This window comes from Plectropomus leopardus, chromosome 23 (genome assembly GCF_008729295.1).
Source record: "Plectropomus leopardus isolate mb chromosome 23, YSFRI_Pleo_2.0, whole genome shotgun sequence".
In the NCBI taxonomy this organism is placed as follows: domain Eukaryota; kingdom Metazoa; phylum Chordata; class Actinopteri; order Perciformes; family Serranidae; genus Plectropomus; species Plectropomus leopardus.
This window is the reverse complement of record NC_056485.1, coordinates 17,029,693-17,049,997: the sequence shown is the minus strand read 5'-3', so window position 1 is coordinate 17,049,997 and position 20,305 is coordinate 17,029,693. Positions and strand designations below refer to the sequence as shown.

At 39.5% G+C, this 20,305-nt stretch overlaps 1 protein-coding gene across 2 annotated transcripts in view; it reads left to right on the top strand.

The window, feature by feature from the left end:
* The window catches only part of svep1 (sushi, von Willebrand factor type A, EGF and pentraxin domain containing 1), a 113,314-nt gene that overhangs the window by 69,967 nt on the left and 23,042 nt on the right, over positions 1-20,305 (top strand). For both annotated transcript variants that reach the window (XM_042511964.1, XM_042511963.1), the window contains exons 10-33: positions 1,943-2,050; positions 5,175-5,306; positions 5,775-5,966; positions 6,852-6,973; positions 7,051-7,156; positions 7,253-7,456; positions 7,976-8,209; positions 8,345-8,506; positions 9,115-9,276; positions 9,731-9,892; positions 11,327-11,415; positions 12,196-12,292; positions 13,232-13,345; positions 13,599-13,712; positions 13,946-14,147; positions 14,879-15,036; positions 15,194-15,392; positions 15,743-15,918; positions 16,116-16,240; positions 16,687-16,816; positions 17,292-17,462; positions 17,983-18,156; positions 18,255-18,374; positions 18,527-18,703. In XM_042511964.1, coding sequence (XP_042367898.1) covers positions 1,943-2,050; positions 5,175-5,306; positions 5,775-5,966; positions 6,852-6,973; positions 7,051-7,156; positions 7,253-7,456; positions 7,976-8,209; positions 8,345-8,506; positions 9,115-9,276; positions 9,731-9,892; positions 11,327-11,415; positions 12,196-12,292; positions 13,232-13,345; positions 13,599-13,712; positions 13,946-14,147; positions 14,879-15,036; positions 15,194-15,392; positions 15,743-15,918; positions 16,116-16,240; positions 16,687-16,816; positions 17,292-17,462; positions 17,983-18,156; positions 18,255-18,374; positions 18,527-18,703 — 3,630 coding nt within the window. The remainder of the gene's footprint in view (positions 1-1,942; positions 2,051-5,174; positions 5,307-5,774; positions 5,967-6,851; positions 6,974-7,050; positions 7,157-7,252; positions 7,457-7,975; positions 8,210-8,344; positions 8,507-9,114; positions 9,277-9,730; positions 9,893-11,326; positions 11,416-12,195; positions 12,293-13,231; positions 13,346-13,598; positions 13,713-13,945; positions 14,148-14,878; positions 15,037-15,193; positions 15,393-15,742; positions 15,919-16,115; positions 16,241-16,686; positions 16,817-17,291; positions 17,463-17,982; positions 18,157-18,254; positions 18,375-18,526; positions 18,704-20,305) is intronic.

The window sequence follows — 20,305 nt, the reverse complement described above, 5'->3', positions numbered from 1 at the left end:
AAATCCACTTTTTTTGGATTTTCCAGTTTGATCTGAACCAAAATTAGTGGTGTGACAAAATAGCAATGAAAAGAGGTGATCTCAGTCCAAAATTAAACTGAATGATGGTTCAGCTCTTCCCAGTTACAGGAAGGCTTTTGGGAAATGATAAGAGTGGTACAGTGCCACGTGCGATGTGAGAAGTAAAATTGTCAAATGTAAGTTATTGTATAGTGCCAGTTTTAGTTTGTCCATGAACAACTCGATATTACAAAATGAGCTGAATGGGAAGAGAAGGAGACAACTTTATAAAGTCAGGTGGAAAAACTAACAAAAACTCCGGGCCTTATTTCTCAGAGAGGATGAGAGAAAATTGGTACCAGCGAACTGGAGAGCCGGCCTACAAACCAATCAATGTCAAGCAAAGGCAGACGCAGCTCATGTAGGGGATGACAACAGGACATAAGTGTGTTATGTACATGTATAGTCCTTTATTTGCAGTGTGAAACCAAAACTAACTCAATCAGCGTATACAATATAAAAAAATGTGAACCTTGGCTCAGAACTTTAGACATGAAAGGCCCTTTAAGTAAACCAAGTGAATAAGTTGGCAGTAGACCAGCATCTCCTGAGTTCTAAAACGTATAATTGCCTCTTTTTCAACAGTGTTTGGTGGCTTTAAAGGGAGCACAGATATTGGCGTCAGTTCTCCAAGTACCTCAAATAACCCCACTTAAAATAATCCAAACTATTTTCTAAAAGTCAGCTCCAACTTTAGGACACTCACCTTTGTGAGGTTCAAACCAGCAGCCTCTCAATTACAGGACAGCCTCTCCTTCCACTTCCCTCTGTGCCGCAGCTTATTTCTGTCATTTGGTGTAAAACTGCGATTTAATTGAGTGAGGGAGTCCGTCCGCCCCCAGCAGGTGCCAAACAGGGTTACCGCAGAGAGCAAAAAACAGGGGCGACCGCTTGATAATCGCAGCAGTCAGGGGGAAAAACCTCAAGCATGGTAGTTGTGAACATTTCCATATGTTATTGTGGCGGTGGAACGTTATGGTATTTTATTAGAGACATGTGTTTAACCAGTGCCCTCTGACACTGACAGATCACAGAGCAGCACTCTGCTCCCAACTGGGCTCCTTCACTATTGTTGTAGTCTGTGCCAGTCTTGGGAGTAACAGTGTGTTTGTGTGCTTAAACGACTTTTTTGGTTTGACTTTGTTGGCATTTTGAATGTTAAGTACAGTGGTGGAAGAAGTATTCAGATCCTTCATTTAAGTAGAAGTACTAATACCTCACTGTAAAAATACTCTTTTACAAGTGGAAGTGAGAAAGTATATTAAGGAAAAACTGCTTAAAGTATTAAAAGTATCAAATGCAGAAAAATCTTTAACAAAACACACAAACAAACAAGCACATTGAAAAACTTAGATTAAAAATTAAAATGAAGAAAAAAACCACATGGACTGAAAAAAATATCCTAACAATTATAATTATTAGAAAATTTGAAAAAAGCAACAAATAAGTAAAAATTAATTTAAACAATCAAAATTTAACCCCACAATTTAAACTTTATTTTTTAAAAACTCCTCAAAATTACATTAAAAAACACCCTCAAGAATTTTCTTAAAAAAAATAGAAAAAGACTTTGTTTATCCGAACAGTTGGCAATTAATTGACGGATTGATTAATCAACTTATCATTGCAGCTGTACTTGTTTAAACTGGTCTTCTTATGTTTTTTATGCAAAAATCTAAAGCGTTCAGATAAATATAGTGAGATAAAAAGTACATTTCCCTACGAAATGTAGTGGAGTAATATTAAAGTAAAGTACAAGTACCTCAAATTCATACTTAAGTACAGTGCTTAAGTGAATGTACTTAGTTACATTCCACCACTGGTTAAATGACTGCTATCTTTTCATTACACCTACCATTAACCACCTTGTATCCCTCTCTAGATACGGAGCCCCCGGTGATTGACAGGTGCAGGTCGCCGCCCACAGTCCAGGCCACAGACACGGAGACGGCTGTCGTTTGGGAGGTGCCGCAGTTTTCCGACAACTCAGGTATGTCTGGTCGCCGTTCTCAGACGGCAGCTCCGGAGACGGTTTATTCTTTTGCTCCTCTGTTCCACTCGGCTCCACCCTCGTCCTCCGCTGATGATGGTTAAACAGGATCTTTTCCGTTGGGTGACTGGAAAAAGGGGATCAGTGGAGGGCTTATGTGTGTGTCTGTGTGTGTGATTAATGTCGAGAGACACTGGACATGTGGTCCAATGGTGAGAGGATGGATTGTAATTGTGCATGAATGCCTCATTTGTGTGTCTGTGTTTAAGAGATAGAGAGAGAATTGGACTTGCGGACAGATGAGGTTGTTACAGTGTCTGTTAATGTCATTAATGTTAAAACAGGCGGAGGCAGCAAAGGGAAGCAGGTGTTTTTGCTCTCTTTTGTGAGAATTTGCTCTATTTCCATCCATTTTTTTACACATTCATTTGTATAATTATGCGAGCACAGTACTTGACTCATACGGGAGTTAAATGTTTTTGAATTACTTGTCAAATCATATTTTTTTCTCAGAGTGAGTGTAAAACACAATAGAAATGGGTATTAAAGTTGACACTGCAGGACTGCACCCACAGGCAGTTTCCTTTTCACATCCAGTGGACATTCGCACAGTATTAAGCCTGAGCGGTATCTAATTTCTCAGACCTTCCTGGAAATTCACCAGGGTATACAGTATATGACAGTATAAGTGTGTGGTGCTAAGTGCGCAACTTACTTTCAGCTTTTTAGACTTGTAAATAAACAATAGAAACCCCCAAAATGTTAAGAAAAGTACCAGTCTACCAACAATTTCCCTAAATAAACAGAAAAACAACTGTACACCTTTTGAATTCAACTTTCTGACAAGGCGTAATTGCCTTGTTAACTTATAAAATACACTTCATTCAAACTTGACAGAAACAATATAAAACTCATCACCAGCTTCGGTTCTGTTGAAATAAATCCTTAATTCATCAAGTTTTAGGTAAAAAAAAACATGCTGTTACTCACCTTCAGTCTCTCTTTACTGTTGCTCGCCGCTGGCTATTTACAGTCCTGTAACTTCACCCTCCACCATTAGGTGTTGTGGTGTCTTTCAGTTCAGCTGCCTGTTTCACCAGTAGAGACTGGAGACTGAGCTCTGGTGGTGCGTGCTGTGCACTACTTACAATGAGTTTAATAAACAGAGGAGTGCCTGCGTTTCTGACATTATTGAAACAGTATTGTTTTTTTTTTTTAAATAGCAATTCTGTATTTGTAACAAATATAAGTCCTGCATTCAACATCACGTAACAGATAGTCTGTTTACTTGTGTTCTAGCTGTTTTTATAGTATGCTGGCAATATGTCTATTTCTGTAGTATAGTATCCCCCTTCTTGTAAATTACGACTTTATTCTCATAAAATTTCAACTTTTTTCTCATAAAATTCAGACTTTAGTCTCATAATATTATGAGTTTATTCTCATAAAATTACAACTTTTTTCTTGTAAAACCACAACTTCATTCTTGTATTAAGACTTTTTTTCACATGATATTATGACTATATTCAACCTAAATTTAACTTTTTTTTTCCTTTATCGTACATTATGCAGTGGTTTTCTTACAACTTTTTACTACTTTTTTGGGCCATTTCTTGTGAAGATGCTCATTGCCCTCCAGTGTTTTAGAAAGAAATCAATCCATTATGGTCAGGTTTCAAAGGGTTAATATGCAACCTGTTAGTCTTTTTTTTTTTTTCAGCCTCAGCTGCCCCGCTGTGTTTAAGATATGATGCTCAGCAATTTTAGACCCATACTGCTATAAAAGAGCGCATCAAGACTTCTCTGCCAAATAGACTAAATATCATAGAGCCGGCTGACTTTCTCCTGGCGCTCTCGCTGTACCCAAACAGCCGTGGTGGTGACAGACAACAAACCAGACTCCTCCAGGGTTCCAGCCCGCAGTCAGGCCCATGTAATTCACTGGCTCTGGCTGCACACATGAATAACAGAGCTCAGATATGTGTTTGTGTGGCATGGATGCAAACACAGGCCTCAAAGTTCTCACTTAAAGGAGACCCAGCTTGCTCGTTCCCCACCTGTCCGCAGAGGTGCACCCCCCCATCAAACACACTCTCATCTCACACACACACACACACATACACATACACACACACACTGTAATAACAGGCTGCTGCGGCTGCTTCGGGCCGCACAACGTCAGCCCAGCGCTGCTTCGACGTCAATGTTTTGTTTTTCCAGGCCCACACCCTGATGCCAGTGCTATATATAGCTGTAGACACACATAAACACACACACGCAGGCTATATATATATAAGGGGAGACACCAGACTCCAGCAGGCCAGACGTGTGTCAGCCCTGCTCCAATGACTTTGCTAATGGAGTTGAAACAAAAGGTCAATCACTCAGTTTTCCCACCTTCGCCTTTTGTTTGGACCTCATCCGTGCCTCTCACACTTTCAGTGCAGATGTTTTTTTGTTCACAGTCCATGTGTCAGTATTTTACACACACACTCATACACTCCGCTCATCACCGCCGTCTCTCCCAAGGCTCTATGCATCACTTTCTTCACATTTTTTTTAAGTTAACCAGACTATTGCTTTTTTCCATCTCAAGTCTCAGGAGCTGGATTTTTTTCTGCTGCGTGTGATGCCCAGACGCACCATTCCTGTGTCAACATATCATTGTTTAACATAACTTCTATGGTTTACTAAGAGTGACTCATTTAATCCTGGAGAATAGAGTCAGGTCAAGACTGCCCTCTGCAGGATGACTGGAGTATCAAAAATAATGTTTTTCCAAAAAATGTGCACTGTTTTCAGTCACTCACAATTCATGTTGGAAATAATTTGAATGTTTCTGATTATTTTAGGACTGTCTTTGTATCAAGCTGAAATAGCTCATTTGGGATGGCATTAGACTGAAGGTCTAAAGATCTCTGATTTCATCATGGATTTTGGCAATGATTTGTGGTTTTTGGGAACTTCATAAGAGGTGCAAGTTCTTCTCGTGGGCATTTTTATCATATACTGAGCAATGTATATTTAACATTATTATGACATTGTTTAACTGTCACAAAGCAAATGTGTTTAAATGAACTGTATGTCTATAACCAGACTTTTCGGATGTGTGTGTCTCTCTCAGGTGGTCGTCTCACAGTGACCAGTAGTCACACTCCAGGCTCCATGTTTCCTGTAGGAGAGACCCTGGTCCAATACACAGCGACTGACGCGGCAGGAAACAGCCGCACCTGCAACCTCACCATCACTGTGCACGGTACGAAACTGCCAGACAGCAACGTGACTTTTAAATAGCTTTTGTTGAGCCTTGTACTGTTTTTTTGTTTATTATGTGTAAATACTTTTCACTTTTTCTTCTTATTCATAGATTTATTCTGTCAGTTTAAACTATATCCTCTATTTACTGTTTACCTCTGCAGTTTATTCTGTTTGTTTTGCTTTTAGTTTTGTTTTAGTAGGCATGTTCTTTTTTTAAGCATCTGCTAAAAAGAAAAAAATGTAATTTCTATAGGATATAACTATTCTAAAGAAGTAAAAATAAAGCACATAACTCAATCAAAACCCGAGACTATACACTGATGCATGATACTTTGTACATTGTAAAATTATAAAAGTATCTAAAAATGTATTTTTAAGTGTGAAATTGTGCAGTGGTGTATTCATGGTGGTATTATAAAATATTATGCTGCATCATGGCGGTAACATTCACTATGTGTGTGCCCAGGGACGACCTGCGACCAGCCGTACGTCCCAGTGAACGGAGAGTTCATCTGCACTGAAGAAGAGGAGGGCGTTAACTGTACTCTTCACTGTAAAGAAGGCTACAGCTTCACTCAGGATGCAGTGCACAGCTACTTCTGCGCCTACAACGGTGTGTGGGAGCCGCCCTACTCTTCAGACAGGCCCGACTGCTCAGGTAAGAGCCAACCACGTATTCTGTTACTTCCTTTTTAAATATTTACTGTCTACCCTGCACTTGTGCTTACAATGTGTACCTAAGTACGTCTAATTACTGCAGTGTATATACTTGCATTTGCAAAGAATACTAGGATTAAGGTTATCCAGTTTCTTGGTCACTGCAGTATAACATTTGGCAGTTATTATACCATGTACATTTTTTTAAATGCTAGGGGATACAATTCTCTCATTTTATTTTATTTTTTTCAAAAGGGAGACTTTTACAACTATTTCCATAAAAAATACTTTTACTTTTTTTTTCATCACCAGAATTTTTTTCCTACTTGTACCTCATAGCATCTGTATTTTTAACTCTCTTATTGCATGGCTTTTATAAAAAAAACAAAACAAATGGAGAGACAGTAGTGCTTCACACATTCAAGACCGGACTGATGCACTGTCGAAAACAGCTAAACTTTAAAGAATAATTTATCTGAATATAGGCTCAGAAGATGGGTCTAAATCAATATGGTCACCCTTCTTAGCATGTACGAAAGAACAGACAGAATAGTAACCACATTAACACAATTTCTGTGGATAATTTCAATACTTAATCATTTTTTTCCTGTTAGGCTGTTTTTTTTTGTTTTGTTTGTTTGTAGGTGCAGTGTTGTTATTTTTGCTTTTGTTGTTTTTCTTTGTTTCTCGCTGGTTTGTTTGCTGGCTTTTTGAAATTGCTTGATGGGATCGTTGCATACGGTGCAAACTATTGTTGTGCTGTCTGATTTCTACTTGTTTTTTGTAAATAACAATAAAACTGAGAACTTGGTTGAAAAAATGACCAAACACGCATGTGTAGCAAATTGAAATAAAGCCCTTTTTTTGTATAAAACTCTTTCCGCAGTGAACCGAGTAGCAAACAACGGAATCAAACCCTTTGAGATGCTGTTTAAAGCGTCTCGCTGTGACGATGTGGACCTCGTCAAATCCTTTACTGGGGAGTTCAACACCAAACTGGGAGGCATGGTGAGAATATATGCACACACATATACACACTTGTTCACTGTAAATGAATTCTCAAACACATTATTTTTTATCCACAGCTCCCCAACATCTGTAGCAGCAGTGATGTCACCTGCAAGCTGGAGGTGATGCCGCAGGGTCACTGTCTCGAGTACAACTACGACTACGAGAACGGATTTTCCATCGGTAGGATTTACACGCACAACGTACACCCTCACTAAACATCCCACATATATTTTGATAGCTTGTTATTCTTTTGTCCCCGTGTCTGATATTTTTCAGCACCAGGGGGTTGGAGCAACAGCTGGGGTCCTCAGGGCGCCCAGGACTACGCCTACTTTGAGTCGGGCTTTGCCACGGGCAGCCGTCAGCTCGCCAGGCCTCAGCAGGACAGCAGCATGCAACGCCAACCCCGCTCCAAGAGGCACCGAAAAATAACCGGACCCACAAGAGACCAAAAGATCCAGATCTACTTCAACATCACGGGTATGTTAACCCTTTAACACCTGGAGAGACATCAGTTATCCCGTTTAAATATCTGAAACCTGAGAAAGTTTGGTGTGATTTCTTTCGAAAACATGAGGAAGAAACATAATGAGCAACTAGGTGAAATCTTCCAGAACACTGCATTTATATTCCTTATAATTATATATTAAATGTTATGTTACAGACAAAAAATAAATGTATTTTTTTTATCATTTTCTTAAGGTCACATCAATTTTTTATTTGCTTTTTTTGTCTTCTTTTTTTTGCTTATTTACAGGTAATTAACTTGTAACTTAATAATTTTTGGGCCATTTCTTGTTAAGTTGCTTCTCTCCAAACCAATGTGCTCAGGTTTCAGAGGGGTAAATATGATTTGTTGTGAGTTTATTGACCTTTGCAGCGCTGGGAATATATGTATATGTCATCGTCCACCATATTTTTATTTTACATCTGTGTTTTTTATATTTAATACCATCAGTTGTTCGTTACCAGTCATTTAAACTTTGTCCATTCTCCCAGCAAGCATCCCTCTGCCTCTGTCGAGGAACGACTCAATAGAGGTGGCCAATCAGAAGAGACTGCTGCGCACCTTGGAGCAGCTGACCAATCGCCTGAAGCGAACGCTGGCCAAGCAGCCGCTGTCCAGTTTCCACGTGTCCTCGGAGATGATTTTAGCCGATCCCAAATCTCTGGAGAGCAAAAAGCCATCTCTGTTCTGCAGGCCGGGCTCGGTGCTCAAAGGCAGGATGTGCGGTGAGTCTAACCACATTTTGTGGAATAGGACTTCTTTACCTTTTTACATATATGAAATTTATGAAAAATGTGGGATTTTAAGAAATTCTGTTAAAAGGTTTTTCAGTAAATCGCTGTTTGTATGATGTGTTGCAGTCCAATGTCCTGTGGGAACGTACTTCTCTCTGGAATATCACGAATGTGAGAGCTGCTGGCTGGGCTCGTACCAGGACCAGGAGGGTCAGCTGGAGTGCAAGTCCTGCCCTGAGGGAACGTCCACGGCCTACCTGCACTCCCGCAGCGTCGCTGAGTGCAAGGGTAAGATGAGTTCACATAGTGGACTTCAGCTTTACAGAGGGACAAACAGCATACACGGGCAATTTTAGTAATAAAAATGCACACGAATGGCCTCTTACTGTTCTAATCTTACTCTTTCTGTGACTTGTACAGCGGCATATTTAGGCCATTGTAGGCGACAAAAGCAAGAACAATTACTGAACCTCGGGAGGGGGGGATTTTTTAAAGAAAAATAATACAATTTTAAATAAAAAAAAAAATAAATGGGTAATTTTACAAGAAAAAATTGGATATTAGGCCTCCTTGGCGAAAAACTTTTATTTGACTGTCCCTCTACCACAACAACTTATTACCCACATGGACTTTTAAATTAAAAATAAATAAATAAAAATTAAATTTTCAAGGAAATTCTGATTTTTTTCTTGGAATATTACCCCCACACACACACCTGGCTCAGCATTTTTTTTATACCTACATTGGCACTAATATGCTGTTGTAAATGACATTACAAGGCAGAATAAACAATAAGAAATAATTCACAAATAGTGCTTAATTTTCAAATATCCTGTTTTTTGATGTTCTTTCTGTGTCTGAATATTGATGATGTGGTGATTTGCCTGTGTTTGCAGGGCAGTGTAAGCCTGGTAGTCACTCTCTGAATGGCTTGGAGATCTGCGAGTCATGCCCGCTGGGACACTTCCAGCCTAGCTTTGGCGCCAGGGAGTGTCTCGTCTGTCCGGACGAGACCTCGACCGTCACCAGAGGAGCAGTGGATGAGACGGAGTGTGGAGGTGATACAGTCTGACAGTGTGGAGTGCACTCCCTCATTGTCCTATCAACTTGCCTGTTTTAACTTTGAAAACCCTTAATCATTCTGGTGTTACTCTAAATGCTGCTAGGTAACAAAAACAAATACAAATCCAGCCTGTAAGCAAAAATGTGTCTGTTAGTATTTCCCATTCATGTGCAATTATGTCAGGAATACAACTTGGAAATTTCGTATGATTGCCCTTAAAAGTTGGAATTTAAACCTGGAAACTGCGAAAATATTTGCTACCTGAGTTTCCTATTTAAAATACAAAAATAACATAAACCTTTAGACTTGGAGCTCCCAGATTTTGCACTTTTCAGCCAGCAAATGATACTTTTTAATCATTTTTTGGGGTGATTCTGCTTCATTATATTCCTTTATTTCTTTGTGCCTTTTTCTGACGCTCTGGTCCTCTGTGGTCTCTACCCCTGCAGTCCCGTGTTCGGCAGGCCATTTCTCTCGTACTGGTCTGGTTCCCTGTTACCCGTGTCCCAGAGATTACTACCAGCCTGCACATGGACGCTCCTACTGCCTCTCCTGTCCCTTCTATGGAACCACCACCGTTACCGGGGCAACCACCATACAGCACTGCTCCAGTAAGTGACAAATAAAATCGCTGATCGTTACTGTTGTTCCCAAAAAATATATTGTGTAAATTCAGACAAAAAAACAACGAAATTGAAATTGCAGATGATTTTTTATCCTCTTTGGTGCTTTTCTACACCACTATTAAGGTCTCACTGATGGTGTCAGGACTGCTCTTTGGAGATCCAGCATGTTTAATTACGCATTCAATTGACCCAGCTGCACAAATAATAATCCAAATAATCCAGTCTTCAGTTTAGCCATAATTTAAACTGCAGGATATCCGGGACCAACCCACATTTATATTACAACCTAACTAGTAAAGGAAGAGAGAAGCATCCTGAAACAAGATGTTTTTGGTGAATTTAAGTTTTGAAGTGAATTTAGTATTATTGTTATAAATAAAATGTGACAGAAATTATAATGGAAAAAGGGCTTGTGGGTGCTGTTTAACTCAAAGAAAGAAATATAGCCAAAAATAAGAGTGATCCGGACCAAATAACCCAAAATACAGGTGTGAAAACAACCTTACATACCTCAAATTGAACTGACTTTCTCCAGATTTTGCAATGATAAATAAAGATCCTGCATAAAGTATTCACCCCCTCGGAAAATTTCCATTTTTTAATTGTTTTTACAAAATTGAAAAAAAGCGTATTTATTTGTTTATTTATTTATTTATTGACACCAATCAACAGACAAATGTCCTTTTAATACCAAGTGAACACAGATCTCTACAAAGTGATCTAAATTAGTGACAGATATAACACATGAAATACTTGCCACAAATTATCCATCAAATTGAGATGTGGACCGATAAAAGGCAGTGACTGTGTTGTATTTCCTGTTGTGTTGCATTGTCATAGAAAGGACTCCTCTCTTAGTTTTGTAATGTAATTTTAAACTAAAATCATATTTTGTTCCACCTTGGCCCTATTTTTTAATACAGCAGAGTTAAGCAGATGTTCACACATCAGACTTTTAATTTAACACCATTGTTGTGTTGAGTTGGCGAATAAAATGACTTAGATTTCTACGGGACGTGTCGAGTGAAGTCAGCAGAGTGGAGCCGTTCAGCGTTGGCCGCTCTGTGCGACAGCTTTTCTACAGTTTCTAAACTCGCTCCAGTTGTGTGGCGTCTGATGTGTGTTGTGACAGCTCAATCCAATTGGAAAAGGAATTACTGCACGAGATCAGGGGGGAAATGGAAATAATATGACTTTTATTGCTCCGCTGCAGAATGGAAATGAGTAACCCTGCATGCCTGCAGTGTGGGAACGAACAGTGGTCAGGACGCGCTGCCAGTTTTCAATAAGAATACACGCTTTTGTTCCGACAGATCACAACCGTCTGTGAGTCTGGTAGCGAGGGGAAAGATCCTTGCTGTGTTTTTCCGACTCGTCTGTGCTTACATTGCCCGTATTTTCTCTGGGTGTCATTGTCAGGTTTTGGCTCCAGTTTTCTTCCCAAAGAGGAGAGTGTGACGGCGGCTCCAGAGGTGGAGGTCGTTGAGGACTACCAAGCCAGCAGTCAGGTTCGCCTTTATCTTGACTAAACTTGCAAATATCTGACATGGCTTAACATTAACATTTTACCACCATTATAGGTCTTAAATGTCCAAAATCCTCAAAAATAATCAGAGAAAAAAAATGTTTCGGGATTGAAGCTGTAAATTTACAAATATAAAGTTTAATTTATTAGGTCATAATAGTCAACAGGGTAGAGGGGGTTCTCCTAAATTTACAACTTTAATTTCAGAAACCTCAAAATTTTCTTTTTCGAACATTTGTGGTTTATTTATTTATTCATTGAAAATTGTACTTTTTTATCCCGCAGCTCCACATTAATTCATTTACACATAGAATGGCCGTAATACACCACAGTAGATAATAATAAAAGATAGCGGTAACTTTTATTACCAACGATTACTCCTTTTTTTTTATTACAGAAAAAAATTCTAATTAATGTAGATAAATTACATTGATATTACATAATGTTACTTTTTTTTTTTAAACCTTTTTATTTAGTTGAGTGTTGAAAACTTCTGTTAAAAATTGTAATTAATTGAACTGAACTCAATCATATATTGAATATCAAATTTTATACAAGACAAATTTGCTTTTTTTTGTTTTCTTCATTTTTTGCCTTAACTGTTTTCTAATGAAATCAGTGATGTCAACGTCACCAGGATCAAAAACGTGTTGGTCAAAGATGTGACAGTACAAACTGTGAAGTAAATATTTACATTAAAACTCTTGCTGTGTTTTCATTAAAGGTTTAACTGTGTGTGTGACACGTTGATCTGTCCCCGCAGGTTTTCCACGAGTGCTTCCTGAATCCCTGTCAGAATAAGGGCACGTGTGAGGAGGTCGGGGCGGGATACGTCTGCACCTGCATGCCTGGGTTCACAGGTAAAGCTCCGGTCTGAGATTCAGCTGGTGTCGTGTTTATGTATTAACAACTTTAATGAAAGGAGGAGAACTTTGGAGCGTTCAACAGTATGAACAGGATTAGAAACAGTGGTTTGTCGGGATGTAACAGAACACAGAAGTCATGGTTTGGTGTGAGTTTGGTACAGCAAAAAAATAAATAAATAGTGTCAAAGAAAATCATAACCATGATACTGAGGACTCAGCAAATTTTACCCAGTGATAACCTCCATTATTTGATTTTATTTGATTTCGAAGATGTAAAAAAGAAAAGAGAAATTATTATAAAAATAAGCAAACAGGCAAAAAAAAAATATGTATAATTATTTATAATTAAAACCATCAAGTAAAAGAAATGGTCAAACACGTGACAACTTGGTTTTTAATCTCATCCCTCCTCCATAAATCACCAAATTGTAATTTTAACCAGCTTCCTTATTATTTTAAAGCTATACTCTAATTAATTGAATATATATGCATATGACCACAACCAAATATCTAAAAATAATCATTATTAAGTACAGAAAAAAATAAATTTTTAATAATAATATAATATAAATGAAAATACAAATATATAAATATTAATATAAATAATATTAAAACCAAAAAAAATAAAGAGTAACCCTGTAAACAACAACAGGACACAACTAACTATATATCTGAACTGTAGAACTTGTTCTTCTAAGATTTGGTTTGACATTATGAACATCAATGGACCGCGACCCCCTTACTGTAACATTTCGGGGTGAATACACAACCATTATAGCCGCAGTTTGTATGTTTTGTTTCCTATCATTGCCGTGTTAATGATATCTAGCTGCAACTCTCTTTTGTGTGTTAATATTTGTGACAACGGACATCAGTCTGTGTTGTACACGACTGCTATGATGTTTGATACAGCCTCCAATATTTCTCTCCCAGGTGCAAAGTGTGAGATTGACATCGACGAGTGCGACTCCACTCCGTGCCAGAACGGAGCCCTGTGTAAGGACGGTATGGGAGACTTTGAGTGTCAGTGCAAGCCGGGATTTTTAGGTAAGGGACCATTAAGGACATAGGAGTTTTAAATTACACAGTTTATGTACTTGTCAAAACAATGTCATTTGACTTCTTAAATAATCTAAATGCAGACTTTTTTTTGCCTCAATCAGCAAATTATGATCTATTCATGTGCAAAGACCTCCTGTCATTTTAACTTCTATACATTTGATGCCCCTAATCACATATTGTATATATTGTATCTTTGCTCTCTGTCTTTGGCTCTGAATTCTTCCCCCGTCTGTCTCAGGCTCTCTGTGTGAGGCGGAGGTGAACGAGTGTGTCTCCTTCCCCTGTCTGAATGAAGGTGTGTGTGTGGACGAGGTCAACAAGTTCACCTGCAGTTGTGCCAGCGGCTTCACAGGTTAGATTACAGCACACTTACATTTCCATTCTAGGCATTCTTGATTTGACAGTTAATTTCTCATGAGACAGTTAAACTTTTTGCATAACATCAGATAATTTTTCATGAGGATTATTGACCTGCAGAACTTGCTCACTCTGTACAATATGAACAGTTGCTGTATAGACTGTACAGAAAGTACGTGCTATATAAAGAGTTGAATATTTATAATGGGGTGGTTTTCCTTCCTGCAGGATCTCGTTGTGAGCTGGAAATAAACGAGTGTCTCTCCAACCCCTGTCTCAACGGTGCTGTGTGTGTTGACCTGACGGGCGGCTACACTTGTAATTGTGCCGCTGGCTTCTCGGGGGATCGCTGCGAGGTCAACGTGGATGACTGTTACAGCGCCCCCTGTCTGAATGGAGGCTCGTGTCTCGATGCTGTCAACAATTTCAGGTAATAAAGGTTTTAAAGGGACAAAGCAGCAATTTGCATTTGTACATTTGTCCTTTTTACATGCACTATGATTTAATGTTAGTCCACTACAGATTACAGGTTTTTGAACATGATCTGCATCCTAAACTGAATTATTTTATAGAGAAGTACTGATTTCGGATGCACCTGCATCCTGATTTATGTGCATTATTTAAAATATTACTTTTCAGGATGCAACGCGGTTAGAGAAAATTTGTAAATAAATCAGTTTGCAATCGCTAAAGTTGTGTAACATTAGATTTGAACTCAAACATGTTAAGAAAAAAAATAATAAAACATGCAAAAGTAGGAAAACAAAACAAAAACACCCTGAAAGGTCTGAAAGGAGTACCACCCCATTTTTATATTTACCAATAAAGGTAATATTAAGCATGACTGTTGCAACTTTTTGCCCTAATGTTCACGATGCATACTGGAAATTAAATCTTCAAAACATACAAACAAAACACAGAGAATACAGGTTTATATAGCAACACTCTTCATCCTGCCCGAAATGCAGTGCAGAAGAACGTGTTAAGTGTCGTCTCCCCAGAATAGAGTTTATTTCCACATTTTTGGGAAGAATATCTCCAAATTATCATAAAACTTGACAGTTTCTTAATAGAGTTCAATTAAAAACATTGCATGTTGATGTGCGTCATGATGTTTACCTGTACGAGGTGTTGTACCATGTCTTTTCCTCCGTCTCTCAGGTGTCAGTGTGTGGAGGGTTACCGTGGCCGCCTGTGCGAGGTGGACGTGGACGAGTGCGATCCTAACCCCTGTGTGAACGGGGCCAGCTGCATGGACGGTCTGGGGTCGTACACCTGCCGCTGCCTCCCTGGGTTCAACGGAACCAGGTGTGAGACAGGTACTATAGGACAGATGACACATTTACCATGGCAACGCTAGAGCAAGAAAAAGAGTTATACAGTGAATTATAATTGATTAAAAAAGAACAAAAACTGTCATGTAGAAGAAGATAAAGCAACAATTTAATCAAAGAAATTGTATAAAAATGCTTTCAGAGATGTCCTCTGCCTTCAACCTGGACTTTGAGGTGTCTGGTATCCATGGTTACGTGATGATGGACGGAGTGATGCCGGCGCTGACAGAGATCACCTGCACCTTTTGGATGAGGTCATCAGACACTACCAATTATGGCACACCTGTCTCCTACGCTGTGGAGGGCAGCGACAACGCTTTCCTTCTCATCGACTACAACGGGTCAGTGACGTTCTTTGGGAGAGTTAACTTTGGGATTTTTCAATCTGGGACTTCCCAGGTTTTGTGTCTAAGTGACTAATATTAACATTTTTGGTACCATCAGTGTACATCCACTAAAAGTGCTTGTTTTTGCCACTTTCAGGCTCAGATTGTTATTCTAAAAGTCTCACAAATTATAGAAAGGATTACTACAGAGATAGACCATATCAAGACAATATAAAATTACAAACACTCTCATGTTTCCTCTGTTTCCCTCTTTTTTTTTTTTACCTTTGCTTTAAAGGAATGAAAAAGTATATTTCTGCTAATCCCTTTTTCCCTCTCTGACTGCTTTTCTTCTCTCCCTGCAGGTGGGTGCTGTATGTGAACGGTAAGGAGCGGATCACTGACTGTCCTGCGGTGAACACGGGTCAGTGGTACCACATTGGGGTGTCCTGGAGGAGCTGGGATGGCGACTGGAGAATCTACATCAATGGGAAGCCCTCAGACGGAGGCAAAGGCCTGTCAGTCGGCACCACTATCCCAGGTGTAGTGCTATCCTCGACCTCGTCACCTTCTGCTATAACAATAGTCTATATGTACTAATAACTTACAGTGTTTGATGTCTTTTATTCTGATCGTTTTTTTTTTTTTTTTTTTACAAAAACTGTATTTCAGTAGACTAGAAGAATATTTTCTCAGTGAGTTGTGATTAACCTCTGGCCCCTAACATGTGTCCTGTAGGTGGTGGTGCGCTGGTTTTGGGACAGGACCAGGATCAGAGGGGTGAAGGATTCAACCCTGTCGAGTCCTTTGTCGGCTCCATCAGCCAGCTGAACATCTGGGATCGTGTTCTCACACCTCAGCAGGTAAATGTTGGTGTTTTTCTCAAAGGGACACTTCCAGTGTCAAATTCAAAATACATATTTTTCCTCTCACCTGTAGTGCTATTTATCAGTTCAGATTGTTTTGGTGTGAAATGCAGAGTGTCAGCGGTTTTTCCAGGTTTTTTAAACTAGTTTGTTTTGTTTTTGGTTTTACCTTTTTCATTGTTTTTATTTTTTTTATTTTCTTTTTGCTAATTGTAGTTAGAAATTTTGCACTTAAAAAGTTTTTTATAAGAAATCAAGTCAATTGCTCAATCTTCAAAGTGTTAAAAACATAAACTTGTGTTTCTCAAAATCCCTACGTTACAATTGCTTAGGCGAAATTGAACCCATATTTATGAAACCAGGTAATTCAACATATAATAATGTCATTAAAATGTCATTTTTACATGTTGTACCAACCGATCTTCCCCTCCTTGATACTGTAGATAAAAGTCCTGGCCAGCAGCTGTCCAGCGTCCCATGTGACCCACAGAGGGAACGTCCTCGCCTGGCCAGACTTCCTCAGCGGGGTGGTGGGCCGGGTCAAAGTCAACCTCAGCAGCGTCTTTTGTGCTGGTAAGACAACTTTTACCCTTCGAAACCAGGATTGACTTCACTTTCTGTGTTCAAACCTTTCACAAGTATTTAAACCTTTAACCCTGAGGAAATGTTTTTTTTTTTTTTTTTTTTTTTTTTTTTTTAAAGATTTAGAAAATGATTTTAAAAAAAAATAGGGAAAATGTCCCAAATGTCAAAATTATTTTACAGGATTAATAAAATTTTATGCCTTATTTTTTTTCCTGGTCATTATTAATGTTCTTTTTTTTTTTTTTTTTTTTTTTACTTTTTTTGCCAAAAATCTGGTAATTTTCTTTTTTCTTGTTAATTTTTGTGTTATTTCTTTTTAAGTTGCTCATTGACTTCTTTCCATGTCGTTGAAATAAATCAGGCCAAATTTTGTCAGGTTTCAAAGGGTTCACAATGACAAATGCCTACAATGTTTTTGATTTAAAGCAGCTCAAACACTGAGAATCATTCCTGGTCTCTCTAGATTGCCCCAAACTGGAGAACGCAGTGCCCCACCTGCACGCCTCGACTGTGGAGGTGAGCCCCGGCGCCCAGGTCCAGCTGTCCTGTGATCCTGGCTTCTACCTGCTGGGGGAGCCGGTGCTTCAGTGCCAAAATAAAGGAGAGTGGAGTCATCCTCTGCCCAGCTGTGAACGTAAGGCAGAGACACTAACTGCTCTCTGATCTGAGCTGTAGATGAGTCATTTCCTGCCGTATGTCATTTTCACATGTCTTAAATTATTAAATGTCCGAGATCTGAAGCATGGAAATATTATGAAATATTATACATAATTAAAACAATCTACTGTATTCCTTTTGCAGGAGATAGATTTATGGTGCTTTAATTTCTTTTTTTCTCTCTCATTCTTAATGTCAGTGTGTTTTGTCCCCTTTGTTTTGCCGAGCTGTCTGTATCTGGTGTTGGTTTATTTTGTCTGTGTATTGTCATTTCAGATTTTTTTTTTCTGTGTTGCAAAAGTTTAAAAATAAAGAAATGTTTGGAAACATTTTGTTTCACCGTCCTTCTGCAGCCCCCCCTCTCTGTTCTACAACTCTCTGAGGGCGGTCAATTATGAATAAGACCAAAAGTTGTTTTTAATAAGTGTCAATCTGAATACATACAGCTCTTATTTAAGAGCTCAGTAATACTCGTCTTTCCTCTATGTGTGTTACAGGAGTGTCCTGTGGGCCTCCTCGTCCTCTGGAGAACGGCTTATTTCAGGGGACAGACTTCCATGCCAGCAGCTTTGTTGTCTATCAGTGTAACGAAGGCTTTTACCTGCTGGGGGACACCAAGGTGCACTGCACTAACAGTGGCAAGTGGGGAGGAAATCCACCAGCCTGTCTCGGTACGTCATCAGATAATTTCTATTTTCTCTGGAGATGTATGGGAGAGATGATTGACAAGGGTCAAAATATCTGTGTTAATTCTTTTGTGTGTGTTCAGATGTGGATGAGTGCGCTCTGGGATCTGACTGCGACGAACACGCTAGTTGTCAGAACACGGACGGCTCCTACACCTGCACCTGCATCCACCCGTACAGCGGAGATGGCAAAAACTGCACAGGTACCAAACGCATGCCCACATGCAATCATGTCGCAGAAAACGACATTAAAGACACTCTGTGAACTCACGTCTACAAATATCACGTCGGAGAAATTGCCATTAAAGACACTTTTATTCGTTCATGTATGAGTCCGTTTGTTATGTTTCAACAGAGCCAGTGAAGTGTGAGAACCCCGGGTCTCCAGAGTTCGGTCGCAGAGAAGGCAGCAACTTCCTGATGGGCGGTGAGGTTGTTTTTGGCTGCGACATCGGCTATGAGCTGATCGGCTCGGCTCGCCTCCACTGCCTTGAGACAGGAAGCTGGGACAACTCAGTGCCATACTGCAGAGGTTAGCGACTGAGAGGTCATATCATACTAACACTGTGCAGCAGCTGTGCTATGTATTAAATCCAGGCATTATCAGGCAATCGCCAAACCACCTTCTCCTAGCTAAAAACTCACAGATCTGTGCCTTAAAATCTCAATTAGAAACGTACAGGTTGAGGACGTTTTGGCACTGAACGCAGGAAATGGCGATCTGTGTGACCATTAGAGAGTGGAAAAATGGCAGAGTACCATCAGCTGATCCATGATGATGGTCAGTTCAGGACTTATTTTATAAATATATAGTGTAATAGCTTGATGTCCAGCTGCATTCACATGCAAACTTTCACATTTTCACATTTTTAGCAGCTCAGTGGAAAGAGATTCACGGCTATTAAAGCGCTCTTTATTCTGTATGATAAATGAGTTTACTTATCAAAACATGCAGCTATGAGAGCCAGTAGGATCTAAGTAACACAAAGAAACCACACAGAGGTAATATCTGTGTTTCGTTATCATGCAAAAGTACTGACGCACTTCTGCACACACACACGCACACACACGCGCGCACACACACACACAGAGATATTGTATATGCGTACACACACAAAATCAAACAGCACCGACACAAACACACACATACACATTATGCAGTGTGCTGTGGAGGGGTGATTATATATGCAGCTGTCTTTTTGTCTTCCACTGTGCAGCAGCTGAAAGGCCTGACACCGCAGCACCTCCATCTTGGCTCTCGGCCACATTCTTCCTGGTAGAGAAAGAGGAACTAACTTACACAAGGACGCGCCGGTCCGTTTCATTCAGCCAATATCGGCTGTTGATGGTCATTCTGAAAGTGAAACGATTACAGTTAAGAGTAAAACTGTGTGTCATCCGAAATAAAAAGGAGGAAGCTGCGTGATGTTGTTTGCGAAAATCACAACTGTTCCGTTTTGATTGTTTTCTTTTGAGTTGCAGGCAACGATAAGAGGAATTAAATAATTAATGCTGTTGCACTAGAGGGCACACTAATGGATCAACATGTGTCTGCAGCATCAGCACTTTCTGCAAGTGCACACATTTACGTGGATGTGTGTGTGAGGTTGAAAATTTCCATCTTCCATTGTTATTAAGGAGTGCAAGCGCAGCGGTGTTATCTGCGTATTGGATGATTTAAAGGCTGTATGGCTGTTAGAGTCATTGGTGCGAGAGGCAGAGGATGAGAATTTCCGTTTCTTGCTCACATTCGCTCCCTGTGCTCCCCTGCTCAAAACCACTCAAGGCCGTTTCCCTCAATATCACTCCGAGCTGCAGTTTCATCTCGTTCCACTCAAATCACTCACTGCTCGCTCAGTTTCCTTTTAAAAGAGGGTAATAAACCAGATTTTCTTTTTTTTGTTTGTTTAAAGTTTTTCTGTTGGCATTTAAAGTCATCAAATACAGTTTATCACAGATGAAATTGTAAAAAAAATACAATATGTCCCCCTATAAAAACAAATTCAGTGTGACAATATTAGTAGGTGAGACACAAACATGTTGTCATGAAGGCTATCCGTAACTGGTTCAACTGGTTATTAATGTCTAAATACGCACCCTGGTCACTTCTACATAAAAGTCACAAAGGCAGTCT